We start from the raw sequence: 15,150 nt of genomic DNA, 5'->3' as shown, positions 1-15,150 counted from the left end.
TTTATCGTGCACTTTCAGCTTTACAACTTTGCAGATCGTTTACATTCACATATAGCTACATTACACATGGCATGAAAGGCAGTATTGGAAATGGCATAATAGGGGCACTTTGAACTCGCCGAGATTAGAGAAGCAGTCGTCAGTAATATGACGTGTTTGTTGGGGGCAGGGTCAAGTTGTTCGCGGCCAGCCAGCGTAGAACATAGGCGCGCATTATGCAAATGTGTTACCCCGTGACGTGTAGCCGTCACGGAAGTGGGATTCGAATTACTAACAACTCGTTTCAGCTGTTCAGAGTCGATTCTTTATTTTGGGAGACAATAACTTTATTTATCGTGCACTTTCAGCTTTACAACTTTGCAGATCGTTTACATTCACATATAGCTACATTACACACGGCATGAAAGGCAGTATTGGAAATGGCATAATAGGGGCACTCTAACTCATCCCACACTTTGGCAGAGAACATGATTCTATGAGTCGATCCATCTCAAATCATGCCACAACAATCCATTGTTGCTTTCTGTCTAATAGGTCTTGACTTCTGAGGTAGGGGACTGGCGTAAGAATGTGGAAGCCATGTCTGGAATGGAGGGAAGAAAGAAGATGTTTGACGCTGCTGGGGGAGGCCAGTGAATCCCTTCGTGAAACCAACCTGACCTTCTGGACTGTCTTCACAGAGAAAATATAAAATAGAAGGAATGAGACTGAAGTGTTTTCTTGCTTTGTTGACCTTTCTGAGCGGCTGTTTTTCCAAGTCAACCCATATTAACTGCTAAGTATTAGTTGACCCAAAATGTAAATCCTGCAATACACATCCTTTTGTTGATTCTCACATAAGTGCTGACACTGCTCTTATTCTTATCCATGCAACAAAAGGAAATCAGGGGCTGTCAAGATCTAAAGAGCTCCATAAAAGTACATCCCATGATCTATATTTCAAGTCTTCTGAAGCTATGGATTGCTGTTATGATACTTTCATGTTTTTTCTTTTTTTTTCATATTTGGAGCTTGACAGCCCCTAGCCAAAATTATTTTTCATTGTATGGAACAATAATATGTGAACGATAATTTTTCCCCCCTTAAAAATAATATTTGACATATCTTCATTAAAGATTAAAGTGTAGACAGAGACATAAAATAGGCCTTAGTAGTGTTACGTGTTTTTGAGACATTTGCGGTTATTTCATTTCATTATAAATGTATCAAATAATAATAATAGTAATCAAAAAAACTCAGACGGCATGTGTTTGACTGGGATATATGTATGTTTTTGTGTGCTACAATGAAGTCTTAAATTGACATTAAAAGTGATATTATTACGCAGAAAATGAATATTCTTTTCTATTCTTTCAGTATTCACAAATATAATTTATGTACCTGAAGAGCCGATGACATACATGTATACTTTATTGCTTTTTTACATTTTTTATTTTTATTTTTCATGATTAACACATTAATGCACTGAATTTATTTTTAAGGACAGAGTAATAAATAACAGTTCTGTGTGAAATTGTTAGTTTCAAAGACTTTTAACTGCATCAAATTGCACATAAACGCAAGCACAATAGAATAATATATTATAACTAATGTTTTAACACTTTTTACATGTACTTCTTCATGATAAATGATGAACAGCTGGTCTTTAAAGATGACAAATGAATCATTATCCATTCTTACGTTTTGGCTCAGATGTGATATCTCACTATGGTGAAACTGAGAAGACAAGTTAAGCTAGAAGGTTAAGGGATGGGCCATTTACCCTGGTGACAGCAGTAAATAAACAGGTTAAGCAGGCCGTTGTTTCAGTACAGCACTGTTCATCCTGTATTTTTAGTTCTGTACCCCAAATCTAATCTTACTCAACCTTGAAGGGATGAACATTAGAAAGTGCATGTCATTGTGAACTCAAAGCATGCAGGGCGAAAGAGCTTTCCTGTTGTCACCTAGATGGGTCATTCACACTATGAGATGCACGGGAGCACTGGAAGTCCACGCGTATTTGTCTATGTAAATAGCAAGGTTTTAAATTCAAACAAGCAATGACAAAAAAATTTAAAATAAAATGCTTCTCCAGTAAACTGATCATGATTTAAGAACATTTAGCCTTATTTAAGGATTTAGGTTTCTTTTAACCTTGGTCAGTAAGCGACAACTTCATCACTCATCACTTATCATAATCATTCATTTCATCTGCCTTTCAATGCCTTACAAACTATAGAAGAAAATCCTAGAAACTATTTAGAACATCCTAGCAACCTCACAGCAATACCTTAACAACCAGCCAGAACATGATTCTATGAGTTGATCCATCTCAAATCATGCCACAACAAGCCATTCAGCACAGCCTTGCATCAGGGCCGATAGCTTGGTGGGCAGTGTGCCAACATATGGTGCAGTTGCACTTTGGGTGTCACGAGTTCGAATCCCGCTTGTGGACCTTTCCCAATCCCGTCCTCCTCTCTCTCCCACTCAGATCTCCACGGTCTTATCAAGAAAAATGCAAAAACCACACACGCACAAAGAATAGTCTCACAATTGCCCTGCAACCAAGGGAAAGCTGATGACATATGAAACAATTGTCATGGTAGCTCCAACATTATAAAGGTGAATTTTGCATTAATGAGCATCACTTTAAAAATGTAAACTCAATTGGCTGATATTAATTACACATTCTTGCAAATATTAACTTAAAAAGATACTTTTTCAAAATAAGGAAAATAAAATAAAATCTAAAATATTTATTTTTTAAATGTTATACAGTTTGTATTGCCCTTCAAGCCTTTATTTATTTTGGTTATCATGATCACAAATTATTGCTACTTTAAACAATAAAATTATTTACAATTTTTTCAAGTAGCCTTGTGATAAGCTGCATAATGTACAGTCATCATCATCACCAAATCTTTTGAAATTATTTACAGCTAAATTTTACTACAACCTTATCAGTATAATATAATTAGTTTGATGAAAAAGTTGTTTTTTATCATGTCCAATTTTTTACACCAATTATAAAGATTACTTTTGACAACAGAATGTTTTTCTTTTCATTAAGATCTAAGCAGTTTGTCTTTTGCATATCACATGGAAATAAAATTATTGTTATATGCTGGTGCTACTAAATTGTGATTGGATACTGAAAGGCTTACTTTGGTCATATAAAACTACGGATTAAGATATAGCTATTGGTCTAAATATGGTAAGTGAGAAAGGGAGATACAGGCTTCAGTAGTAAGTTGAGAGGGTAGCGACGTCTAAAGTTGGCATCATCTAAAGTGGCTTGCACTATATTTTTAGACCTTTTGTTCATTGCAACTAATCTCCCTCAACCTTTGAGTGAGAACATTTGAGTGCACAACCTCCACTATGAACTCAAAGGCAAAAGAGAGCAAAAATGTTTTTTAGGACAGCTATAAAAGACCATGGGCCTTCATACATGAAATAAACAAAATCATGTGACACTGAAGCAATGGCATCTGAAAATTCAGCTTTGCCATCACATGAATAAATTATGTTTTGAAATATATTAAAATAGAAAACAATGTTTTATTGCCACCATGTCTGCATTCGCAGGTCAACATCACGCAAAATCCCACCCCCTCTCTCCCGAGCTGTTGGAAAAACAGAGCGCTAGTACATTTATTTTGATTTGTAAAATGTCCCGCGACTGAAAATTGTTTTCAAAAGAAAACCCACCACTTCAGGTCGACTTTGCACTTCTGACTTATTTAAATATTACGCAGGAAAGACAAATCCGATCCAGAAGTCAGTTGATGTTGCCAAGTGCAAACGCGACGTGTCCTGATTGACTGATGATCCGATCTGCTTGATCGGATCACGGTGATCGCATGTTAATGCCAAGTGTAAACACAGCCACTGTGCCCAAGGCCATTTTCTAAAAACACAGTAACACTGGTTTTGTGTGTAGAGAAGTGTAAATATGATCTAGCTGAAAAGATAGTCAATAGTCATGTCAGTCACAGGGCTTGATTGTTTATACAACGCTGAAACAAATGCTAACCCATAACCTTAATTTACACCCTTAATATGTTGGCAGCATATCTTTATAGCTAGCAATACTGGTTGTCCCAATCAGATCCATCCATGACTTTTCTGAGTTGAATCCATGACGTCTTTTCTTGACAGATGATTGCGTGATTGAGTTGAGAATGACCAATGAAATCGTCTGTGGGGGCAAGGTTTGCGCTCAACTGGTTTGGAAAAAAAAATCGTGCATTTGCTTTTAGCCTTGATTGTTGCTCTCCCACATTCCACGTTTAGAATGAAAATGGTGGAAAAAATTTCTGAGGTGGAGTCGTTCCACCTCTAACCCATTACCTAATACTCTAAGAAAGAGAGAGAGAGAAAAAAATATAAAATTTATATGTATACATATATGCACTCAGTAAATTTAGTTTACTTTTTTTGACACTAAAGGTAGTTATTATTATTATTTTTAGTAGTAGTAGTAGTGGTGGTAACAAACTCCATGTAGAATATGAGTATGTTTACACAACAATGATTGTACTAAAATTGAAAAATGTATTCCTGTGTATTATTGAAAAGTTTTGTGTACAGATGACAGTGTTGTCAAAACAATCCCTGTTCGCACTAATCCGTGAAAATGATAAAAAAAAAGCTGTATTATCATACCGGCCAGTAGTTGGGGATGTCACATAGCAAAAAAAAAAAACACTATGTGCCTGCACACATTCAAGTTTGTGTCTTTGTAGTTTACATGGAGACGATAACTATTGTTTTCAAAATCTTGCACTTTGAAACCTGTTTTCAAAAGTTTTAAGACCCCAAAATGACGTTGTCAGAGAAATAAATGACCAAAATGCATAAAACGTTTTCTAATTTTAGTTTAAAACAGTGTAACACTCCCAAAACTGTTTTTTTTCTCCAGAAGACATATCATGTGCATTATGATACTTATTAAAAATACTATAATTTCTTTAACTGCAAAAGTCTTTTAATTAGCGGAAAATTACTGAGTGCTCTGATGTAACAAACAAAACACTAGAAAATGTTTAATAATTCCAGAGATTTCCTTACCTGTCTAATAACTCCCAGTCTTCACCCCCCCATTTGTCTTTGAATTCTCTCGTGTTCATGCCACCAATACGGTCCATGTCTGACTTGTAGATTCCCATCAAACCATAACCCGAAATCTCCCAAAAACCTATGGAGTACATTTGCATTATTATCATCTGAACATGTACCAAACATGAGCCAGTGACTGCAAATCAGGAAAAAGATAAAAGCGTAAATGTTTTACATTTTGATAATTATGATTAGTATGTAGGCTTTTTTTAACCCGTTTCTTCATCTACCTGGTGAAATTGTGAGTCTGAATACTTTGCAAACATAATGAGGTTTGTAAAACGCTAATTAATATTGGAGATCAGTACCAGCTGGGGCTCTTGGGGAAGCACCACAATCCAATCTCATCACAACTGGAGCATAGACCATCTTTCCCTCGACACAATGTTTTCGTATACTGGTTATTATATTCACAGGATAGTAGAGGTGCAGGTCACACAGGAACAAAATACTGTGCTCATCCTGAGAAGGAAGAATTACAACATCTTCCATATATCAATTCATTCATCCATCCAAAGCAATAGCTTCAAAGAGCGAGAAAAATGAAACAGTTACACGAAGAGCTTATATTGTAAAAATGAGGTTACCTACTTCAACAAGATCTATTCCAGCTTGAAGGCCACCTGTTCTTTGAAAATTACCATCCATCTTCTTAAACTTGTAACTGTCCATTTGTGCATGGTGACATCATTAGCCATATGAATTGTGCACTGACTAACACACACTTATATAAAAGTTTAAAACAAAGTGTTTTACCTTGGTAATGTTGCCTTTTTGAGTCTTTTCTTGATATCTATGTCAGAGCTGTTGTAATCTATAATTATTACATTAAAGTTTTTGTCCCCAGTTGCTCTGTACACTTTTTCCATTTCCCTGATAAACTGTATGATCCATCTGGCCTGATTTTTCACTATTGGAAGATAAATGAAGACTGCATTCATAATTTTGTCTTAGGAACGCATGCACAGAAAATACTGTCACGTTCAATTTAACAATGGTGCATTCAGGTTGTAACGTTGACATAGTACGTTTTTGAATTCTGAAAATGTTCACATTGTTGTCAATCTTATAATTAACATGTAATTACACTTTAGTTATAAAGTAACTACAAGTGTTTTGACATATGGCAATAATGGTAACACTATTTTAAGGTGTTAAGGTTAAATAACATAATTATTACATGAACTTACTATTATAATTACAATTAATTATGCATATTTACATGCAAGTAATCCTAAACCGAACCCTAATGGTTGCTCTGTACACTTTTTCCATTTCCCTGATAAACTGTATGATCCATCTGGCCTGATTTTTCACTATTGGAAGATACATGAAGACTGCATTCATAATTTTGTCTTAGGAACGCATGCACAGAAAATACTGTCACGTTCAATTTAACAATGGTGCATTCAGGTTGTAACGTTGACATAGTACGTTTTTGAATTCTGAAAATGTTCACATTGTTGTCAATCTTATAATTAACATGTAATTACACTTTAGTTATAAAGTAACTACAAGTGTTTTGACATATGGCAATAATGGTAACACTATTTTAAGGTGTTAAGGTTAAATAACATAATTATTACATGAACTTACTATTATAATTACAATTAATTATGCATAATTACATGCAAGTAATCCTAAACCGAACCCTAATCCTAACCCCAACCATATGGTAAGTACATCTACTCAGTACTTAAATGTATTAATTGCACTGTAACACGGACACCTTAAGATAAAGGGTAATCACAATAACCAAATGGCAATTGCTTTAACAGTTAGGGTGCCTACACAAAAATTTAAAAATAAAAATAATAATACTGGGCCACAAATGTACTGGGATGGTGTGATGCAAAGATGTAGAAACAGGGACAAGAAATAAACAAAGGAAATGAACAGGGAAACAATAGGAACAGAAACACATTACAAAACAAGAGTCCTAAAACACAGGGTAAATTTGTGCTGGAATTATAACAGGTACAAAGCACCTCTAGCGACAAGCTAAATATACAGTTTTAAAAAAAAATTTTTCTGTGTAGGCACCTATTCAGTTACTTGAATGGGATGAATGTCATCTCATAAGACATAAGTAGCTCCAGGTCAAAAATCAGAGTTGTCGTTTTGTTATTATGATAATTCCAACTAGACTTGAATGCAGCACAGTTAAGAGACAGATACTGATAAATCTGATTAGTTTTACCTGCCACGATAATATGAACAGTAGCAGATGGGTTCCAGCTGAAGGCTTTTGGACTGCAGAGAATTGTTTGCTTTTCTGAATCCTCGGCTAGTGCATAAACATAATGAGAAACAAGAGCTTTCTGACCCTGTGGGCCCACAAGTTCCAGTTCCACCAGATAACGGTTGCCCACGTCCTTGTCTTCACGCCTTACAACATTCACCACACGCAACAGGGAGTAGCCACTGTGAAGATGGAAAAAGTATTATAATATGATACCACACCTGCTTTCTGTCATGTTGGAACAGAAAAAAAATTCCTAATTTTAAAAATATTGTATCAACATAGGTGCAGCTGAAAGAGCCAGACATGTTGATCAGATGTCACTTAAGTTGCATAACAGAACCATACAAATATGATTTTCTTTAAAAAGTGACACAACTTGCCCCATTCGGGGGTAAGATGTGTCATGTCGAATTAAGGCATTGAGGAATATGTACGAATTATTTATATTTCAAATATTGATATTCAAAGAAAAGTTACATTCTTGATAGAATATCGAAAGGTTTCACCAACTTTTCGAGGCTAAAGTAGCTTTTTTTCAGTGCATATTTTTTCCTATATATTTGTCTGTTAATTAACAAGCAATTTTAAATGAGAAGGGTTAAAAGTGGTAAACACTGGACAAGCTTACCGTGTCTCTTCTCTCGAATGCAATGCATTTAAAAAGGCTCTAACGATTGGCATGGCATGACTTTGGGACATCACAATGTTTCCAGCTGTTCTGCAGGAATTTGCCACAATGGTGGTTTGCTTTGAAGCAACATTGAGGGGTTTCACGTCATAGACGCGCTGCCAGAAAGGACCTTCAGGACCTGAATTAAGCAAGTATTACAATGGCACTATATTTAGTATATAAATTGAGCCAACAAATATAAAAACAAGGTGCTTTTTGAAGCATTCCAGGTTTTAACAAAGAACTGTCTTCATATCAAGAACAGTTTCTCATTGAATTGTAGGGTCATGTTAATGATATGGCCTCAAACCATCTCAATGCTTATAATGTGCTTTGTGAATAATTTATTTCCACTCTTTTTCACTGTTCTAACAGCCTTGTGACATTAACAAAAAGAACATTTCAGGAGAATAATTAACAATAAGACCAGGATTGAATTTCCCCCCACTTCAAGCTTTAAAATTCGTTTTTTTGAATCTTTATTTTTTAAGATTACATTAAGAATAAGTGTCTTACCTGTATCTGTCATTTTTACATCAGGGTCTTCAACCTCGGTCAGATAAGAAGCAAGTCCTTTCCTAAAAAAGTGAAGACATGTACAATACATGCACAAGTAGCATGCAGTTAGTTGCAAACAGGAAACTGGTAAAGCTTACTTAGTAACTAATGTAAAGACTATGAAACAAGACAATGGAAAGGTGTATTCAGATTAATGCAAAACTGTATGCATCATACTCTGTCTGAAATGATGGATCTTGTATGTAGAAGCACATCTCATCATTGTTTGCATTAGTTTGCCTCGTGTAGTCATTTGGATACACTGAAGAAAACTGAATCTACAAGAACAGAAACATAGCCAAAGACACTCATTAACCCTTTACGGTTTAGTTATTTCACTGTTTATTAATCTAGGTCAAAGTTACTTTATGAATATACTATTGTTCTTTGATAAGTCATGTTAGTTCATAATACATTAACTAATTCCAATCTATACTTGTATCTAAAATGTATACTTGTATAGTTATACTTCTATCAATACATGTAGATTACATAACATTAAAGTCCCCATGAAATCAAAATGAAAGTTTTTAGTATCAATATGTTAGTCTTAAGGTTATCTATAAGGCAGTGTGCTCCAAAACACTGACAAAATTCACATTTAGAAGATATAAGCATTCAAAGCATGCAGTTCGTCACTTCCGACAAAATGGCTCAATGATTTTTTTGACGTCACATCGTACTTCAGCTTCTCATCAAACTTTCTGTCCAATCAAATGCTCTCTAGAATCCGAAGCGCCCGCCCCCTACACTATAAAATAGACGCTGAAGCCGTGGCTGAAATCGGTCACTTGTCCACAGAATTAGTATTTTCTGTACAGTGAATGACACGTAGTGCACTATATAGGGGACAGGGAACGATTCAAACAGTGTAAATATGCTTTCCATTGCGGAAAAAAAGAAGTCTGGTTTCGCGCTGTGTCACGCTAACCACCGCACCGCACGCACACTCTGCTCCGGTCCAGAGACACGATAGCACGGAGCGGATCACATGCGCAAGTCGGCGCAGACCACAAAATGTATCGGAGCTATTTGAATTCTACACAGAATGCTATATTTTATAGCAATATGGATGAGATTGTGGCTGGCATACCCTGTCAAATGCGGCTTTACGGAGCTCAACTGCTCTGAACGGCTCTAGCCCAAGTTGTGATATAAACGAACACTATTGGCTATTTTAAAAAGGGGCAGGGCTGCTTTATATGTCCCGCCCTGTCTTCCTGTTTCAGTTAAAATGACGTCAACACAGAGTAACGCTGCATGTTTCTAAGCATTTCATGGGACCTTTAAGATAAATAAATGCTGTAAAGTTGTTCATTATTAGGTCATAGCAAACTGATGTGTTGTTTTTGTTTTATTTTGTGGTTGCCAGTCTTTTTAACTACTTACATTGAATTCAGACTGTAAATCAAGTAAAAAATACTTTTTTTGCCATGTAGGAATCGTTAACATTAACATGCTAAAATTAGCTGTAATGTTAGCATGGTAATGCAATCACTCTCTTGGACATTTCTCTGATTAGCATGCTAATGCTAGCGATTTCACCTCTGAAGGCTGTGATTGTATACTAGAAACCTTCAAAAGTTTCCTTTAAAAAATATATTGAAGAGTATTTGAATAATTAAGTCACTTTTAATGTGTACATTATTATATATGCTGTACCAAAATGTAAAACCAAATTGGATCTGCAAACAAATAATGCAGGAGCTGTTTTTTTTAATATATATATTTATTGCATATTTAGTTCCGAAAGCATATTTAAGTATGTTTATATTAATGATAACTGTATCATTAATAAAAATGTCACTTGGATTCAGATATGTTATAACCAGTTTTTATAAAGAAAGGGTCAAAGTACGCACATCCAAAAATGATATACTTTTCAGTGCATATTTTTATATGCAGATTCACTGCAGATTCATGCAGCTGTTCACATGATTGACTTTGATTGCTAACAGGTGTAATCAATTGGAACTCTGTTTGAATCTGAGTTCATATTGAGCTATTGCCTTTGCTTGTATGTGTGTTTGCCTGACGAAGGTCTTTGACCGAAACATTGCTATTTTTAACTTTTAGAGAATAAAGGGAGAATAAAGATCTTTTTTCTATTATATAACCAGTTTTTATACAATAATTTTAATAGGACAGTTTGCCTAAATATAAAAAAATTCAGTGTTCAACCCTCATTGTCATTCCAAACCTTTCTTTCTTTTGTGGTCATTAAAAAATATATTTTGAGAAATGTTTTAGTGTTTTTTTGTACTTACAATTTAAGTCAATGGACTGTGTCGTTACCAAAATTCTTCAAAATAACTTATTTTGTGCTCCGCAAAAGAAATAACAAAGCAAAGGTATTCGAAAATGATGACTTATGTTCAGCTGTTTCAGTGTGGACAAGCAATTTTTGGAAACGTCTTTAAAAGACTAGTATGTCTGAATATGCCTACTTCCATACTATATGGCAGCCAAAGTAAGCCAAAATAGTAGAACAGAAAGTGAAAAGTATTACCTACTACTTCTGGCGAGATTCTGAAGTGTGCATTCAATGGACACTTTAACAATCCCATGAGTCCACAGGAGAGGAGTTGTGAATGGCAGTAAAATGATGCAACTGACACAGAAAGTCATTAAAGCCAATATAGCGGATGTAGTTTGTGACAGTATGTGATTTTGGATGCACATGGCTTCTTCAGATTTGATCTAGATTAATGTGAACATAGTCTAAAACAACAGGCATCTACATCCCAAATAATCCATCCCAGCAATTTCTCTTTCTCTTTTATTTACACTGAGAAAGCATTTTTAACCAGTAAAAACTGAGCTTTTTGAAGATGCTCTCCCAAGTAGATAAATTTGAAAATGCAGTTTTCGCATTTTAGTGTGGACTGCGGAACTGGTTGTATTTGAAAACGGCGACACATGTTTAGTCATGTGACACATATTGTACTATACTGTACTGTATCATCTCAGACAGCGTGTATGACGTTTTATTCATGCACAACAAGGTGATTTAAGCATTTCAGAGTTGTCAGTGTGGACGAGCAATTTTTGGAAAAGGCTTAAAAATTTTAGTGTAGACAGAATGTGACGTGAGTTTTAGGGGGCGTTTACACTACACTTTTTTCGAGTAAAAATGTTTGTATGCATTTTGGGCATTCATTTGCATGACAATGGCATTTTGTGGGCCTTAAGTTAAAAACTTTTGGGTTTAAAAAATGGGTTTAAAAGGGCAAGTTTTCAAGAAGCAATACCACGGAAACGCTAATTTTTGCCTTACAAAGTGACATTGCCAACTACTGGCCTGGCATGCATAATACAGCATTCATAGTTGTTTTTTTGTGTGAATGGGGATTGTTTTGACAATGTTGTTGTCTGTAATAAAACATTTAAAAACGTGAAGGAAAAGCTTTTCTGTTTTTAGTGCAATTATTGCCGTGTAAACATACCCATAGTTCATAGTTCCAATAGTATCATCAGATACACTGAAAAAAATTATTCATTGAATATGCTACATTTTTTAAAAGTCTGTGTAAAGTCAATTCTGAGAATTGTTTGTAAACACATTATAAATATTAGAAATGCATTGCTGAAACATGTTGCGAAGACTGTGAACTATGTAGTACTTAATTGTAGAGTTAGACCGTTAAACAATTTTTCACCATTTTCGAGTTCAGGCTAAAATCATGACTCGATGACGCAATCGAGCCACTGAGCACGGCCCCTCCCCCAACACTTGTGTTCGACTTGAAGCAGCACTGCGCAGATCGATCAGTGCATGACATCAAAGTACAGTGAGAGGTATAGAGAGCAGATGCCTCCTTATGCTTTCGAATCGCTCTCGTGGTACTTTGATGTCACACACGTGATCATCTATGATCGTGCGAATCATTCGTGATCCAGCTTCACCTACAGAAGAAGTGAGTGTAAGGTTTTTTAAATGAATCTTTGCAAATCGCCTTTCCCAATAATGTGCTAGTTAGCAAGTTTCATGATGAATGCGGCTAAAGTTTACAGTCTCTCAGAGAGCGGCTCGGAAGAGAGGCAGAGCTCATTAGCATTTAAAGGAACATGCAACAAAATGGCTTGCTGTAAACAGAGCTGTTTTTGACAGGGTAAAAAGGGTGTTGTTTTACACTACCATTGAGAAATTTTAACCAACGTATGTAATAGACTTTTCATTAACACCCTAAAGAATCCTATCAAACTGTGGAAAATGAGCATCCGATGACCCCTTTAAAAAATGAGGAAAACATCTTGGTTTTATTTGTGAAATGTTCTCAATATTTTCTATACAACACTGACCCACAATTGCTTCAATAAAATATACACAGTATTTTTAATGATAACCTTAATCTTTTTGAAAATGATGAAAATCATTTAATGAAAATTACAAGACACTTGATTAATTTTTTAGATTTTTTTTTAAAGAATGCTGTGTGAATCTGGCCCCTGAAAAATGGTGGTTTATGGTGATCTTGTCATGCTATTCTGTCCTCTTTAGAGCTTGAAAGCATGTGGCCATTATAAAATGTCACTGTATGGAAAAAAGCTTCATCAATTCTTTTTTTTCCTTCTGTTCCACAGATTAAAAAATGGGTTTGGAATGACATCAGGGTGAGTAAATAAATACAGAATTTTTTTTTTGTGTGTGTGTTAACTGACATAAATTGCATCATTTAAATTGTATTCAGGTGTAATATGTTCACTTACATTATAAATCTCAACCACTTGAATCACTAACAAACACATTCACGTTCAGACCAGACATACCTCACCAACATAGACGAGACGTTTAAGGTTTTCCGGACTTTCATTTAAACTGAGCCAGAACTCTGAGTTATCATCAGAGGAAACAGCAAAAATATATTCATCTATAAGCAGAACGATATCAGTGCATTTGTTAATTCCATCTACAAACGTTTAATTGAATTCAATATATAATAAAACACTTTTATTTTCATGCTGGACTCACCAGTTTCTGCAGGATGGAGGTAGCCAAAGATTCTCAGACCATAATTGCTCCACTGAGGTGCCACCGCAAGTCTGCTTACTGTAGTACGCACCTTTAAATATACCCATGATATTATATTATATTTATACAATGAGACTATCACTTGATAACAGTATACAACTAAATATGTATAGAACTTACATTGGGAAATAGCGGATAGAGCAGGTTATTCCTAAGTGGATCAAGGGATCCACCGCAACAGTCTTCAAAAACGTGCACATTCACTCGACCCTGAGGAGGAAATAGAAATGCTCAGGTTGTCTTCAGTAAGATATTTTAGAATAAAATAAAATATTTTTCAACTGGGCAGTTTTTGTATTTGCAGATATTGCTTTTAAAAGTACATTTTAAAATCTAATGCTACAGGAGAACAGTTTTAGGCTCCACAAACCCTTGCCTAGTTCAGTGGTTCTCTATATAAGGTAAGACATTTTCCCCCAGTATATTTACTAATATAAATTGTTTTCCACCCCCAACCCCCTTTTTTTAAGACATTGGCAGTGTTGATATATCAATTAAATGAAAAACAATTATTTTTGTAATTCAATTAATTTAATGAAATCAAGCATAGCATTAGTTCTGGCAGGTCACGTTAGTCAAGCTTGCATCAGCTGACTCTCAGCTGATCCCCATCTACCTATAGGAATACGACACCTATCTAAGCATTGATATATAAGGTCCCTCAGTATTATCAGCAGTTTTCGCATTGCTCAATAGCTAATTACCCTCCTCCATCCCCAGCTCCTCCTCTGTCAGTCAGGATTCAGCCTTCTGATTCTCCTTTGAATCAGACTAATTCTAAAATGTGTACATAACGTTATTGAACTTTAACGATATCTGCAATACATTTATGTTGGTTCTGTTCTGTTTAACCTGGGGGGGTTATCGCTGCTCTCCCTGCTCTCATCCATGCTAGGCTGCATGGATGCGCAGGGAGTTCTTGCCCAGAACAGAACCATACCGCCAATCCAAACTGTATGCTAATTGTCAATCATCTTTGACGATCGTGGTCCTGACAGAACTGAATGTAAATTCAACAAACAAACAAATAAATAACAGATTGTTGTATTTCAGTTAAGTTATATTATTTTAATAAATTATTAATAGAATATTAATCTTATTTAAACTTTTTCTTGAAGAATGATAATAACTTTTGTATATCAAAACTTTCACAACTTTAAAGAATATTACAGAAATATTAAGAATTCTCTCTTTCTCACTTTTCTTAAGTGTTTTGTGATAAACACTTAATAAAATTTGTTAATAAAACTAATGTTATACACACCTTATATGTTTTGATTGGCTGTTAGTCGGTAGCGATATTTTTCATAGGAAATTCACAAAAAGAAGAACGTATTAAAATGAGGGGAATGAGAGTGACATGGTCTTGTATCTTATTAAAATATTTAAACATAAATAAAAAGTCAGGTCAACAATCTTACCTGGATCTCCTGTGCATCCGGAGGTTCATCATTTAGAGGTGATTCTCTCTTCTTGATATCTTTGTCAATGTTTGTTTTTGAAGGCCCTTGAGAAAGTAAAAAAAAAAAAAAAAAAAAT

General features: G+C 35.1%; 2 protein-coding genes across 3 annotated transcripts in view; both read left to right on the top strand.

Moving 5' to 3' along the window:
- Positions 1-1,331, top strand: part of tnni1d (troponin I, skeletal, slow d) — a 5,318-nt gene extending 3,987 nt beyond the window's left edge. For both annotated transcript variants that reach the window (XM_016287907.1, XM_016287908.1), the window contains exon 9: positions 535-1,331. In XM_016287907.1, coding sequence (XP_016143393.1) covers positions 535-636 — 102 coding nt within the window. In that variant the 3' untranslated portion in view covers positions 637-1,331. The remainder of the gene's footprint in view (positions 1-534) is intronic.
- acot18 (acyl-CoA thioesterase 18) overlaps positions 1-15,150 on the top strand; it is a 446,653-nt gene that overhangs the window by 363,412 nt on the left and 68,091 nt on the right.

This window comes from Sinocyclocheilus grahami, unplaced genomic scaffold (genome assembly GCF_001515645.1).
Source record: "Sinocyclocheilus grahami isolate Dianchi unplaced genomic scaffold, SAMN03320097.WGS_v1.1 scaffold226.1, whole genome shotgun sequence".
Classification (NCBI taxonomy): Eukaryota; Metazoa; Chordata; class Actinopteri; order Cypriniformes; family Cyprinidae; genus Sinocyclocheilus; species Sinocyclocheilus grahami.
Note: the sequence above shows the minus strand (reverse complement) of the source record. Positions and strands in the feature narration are given on the sequence as shown.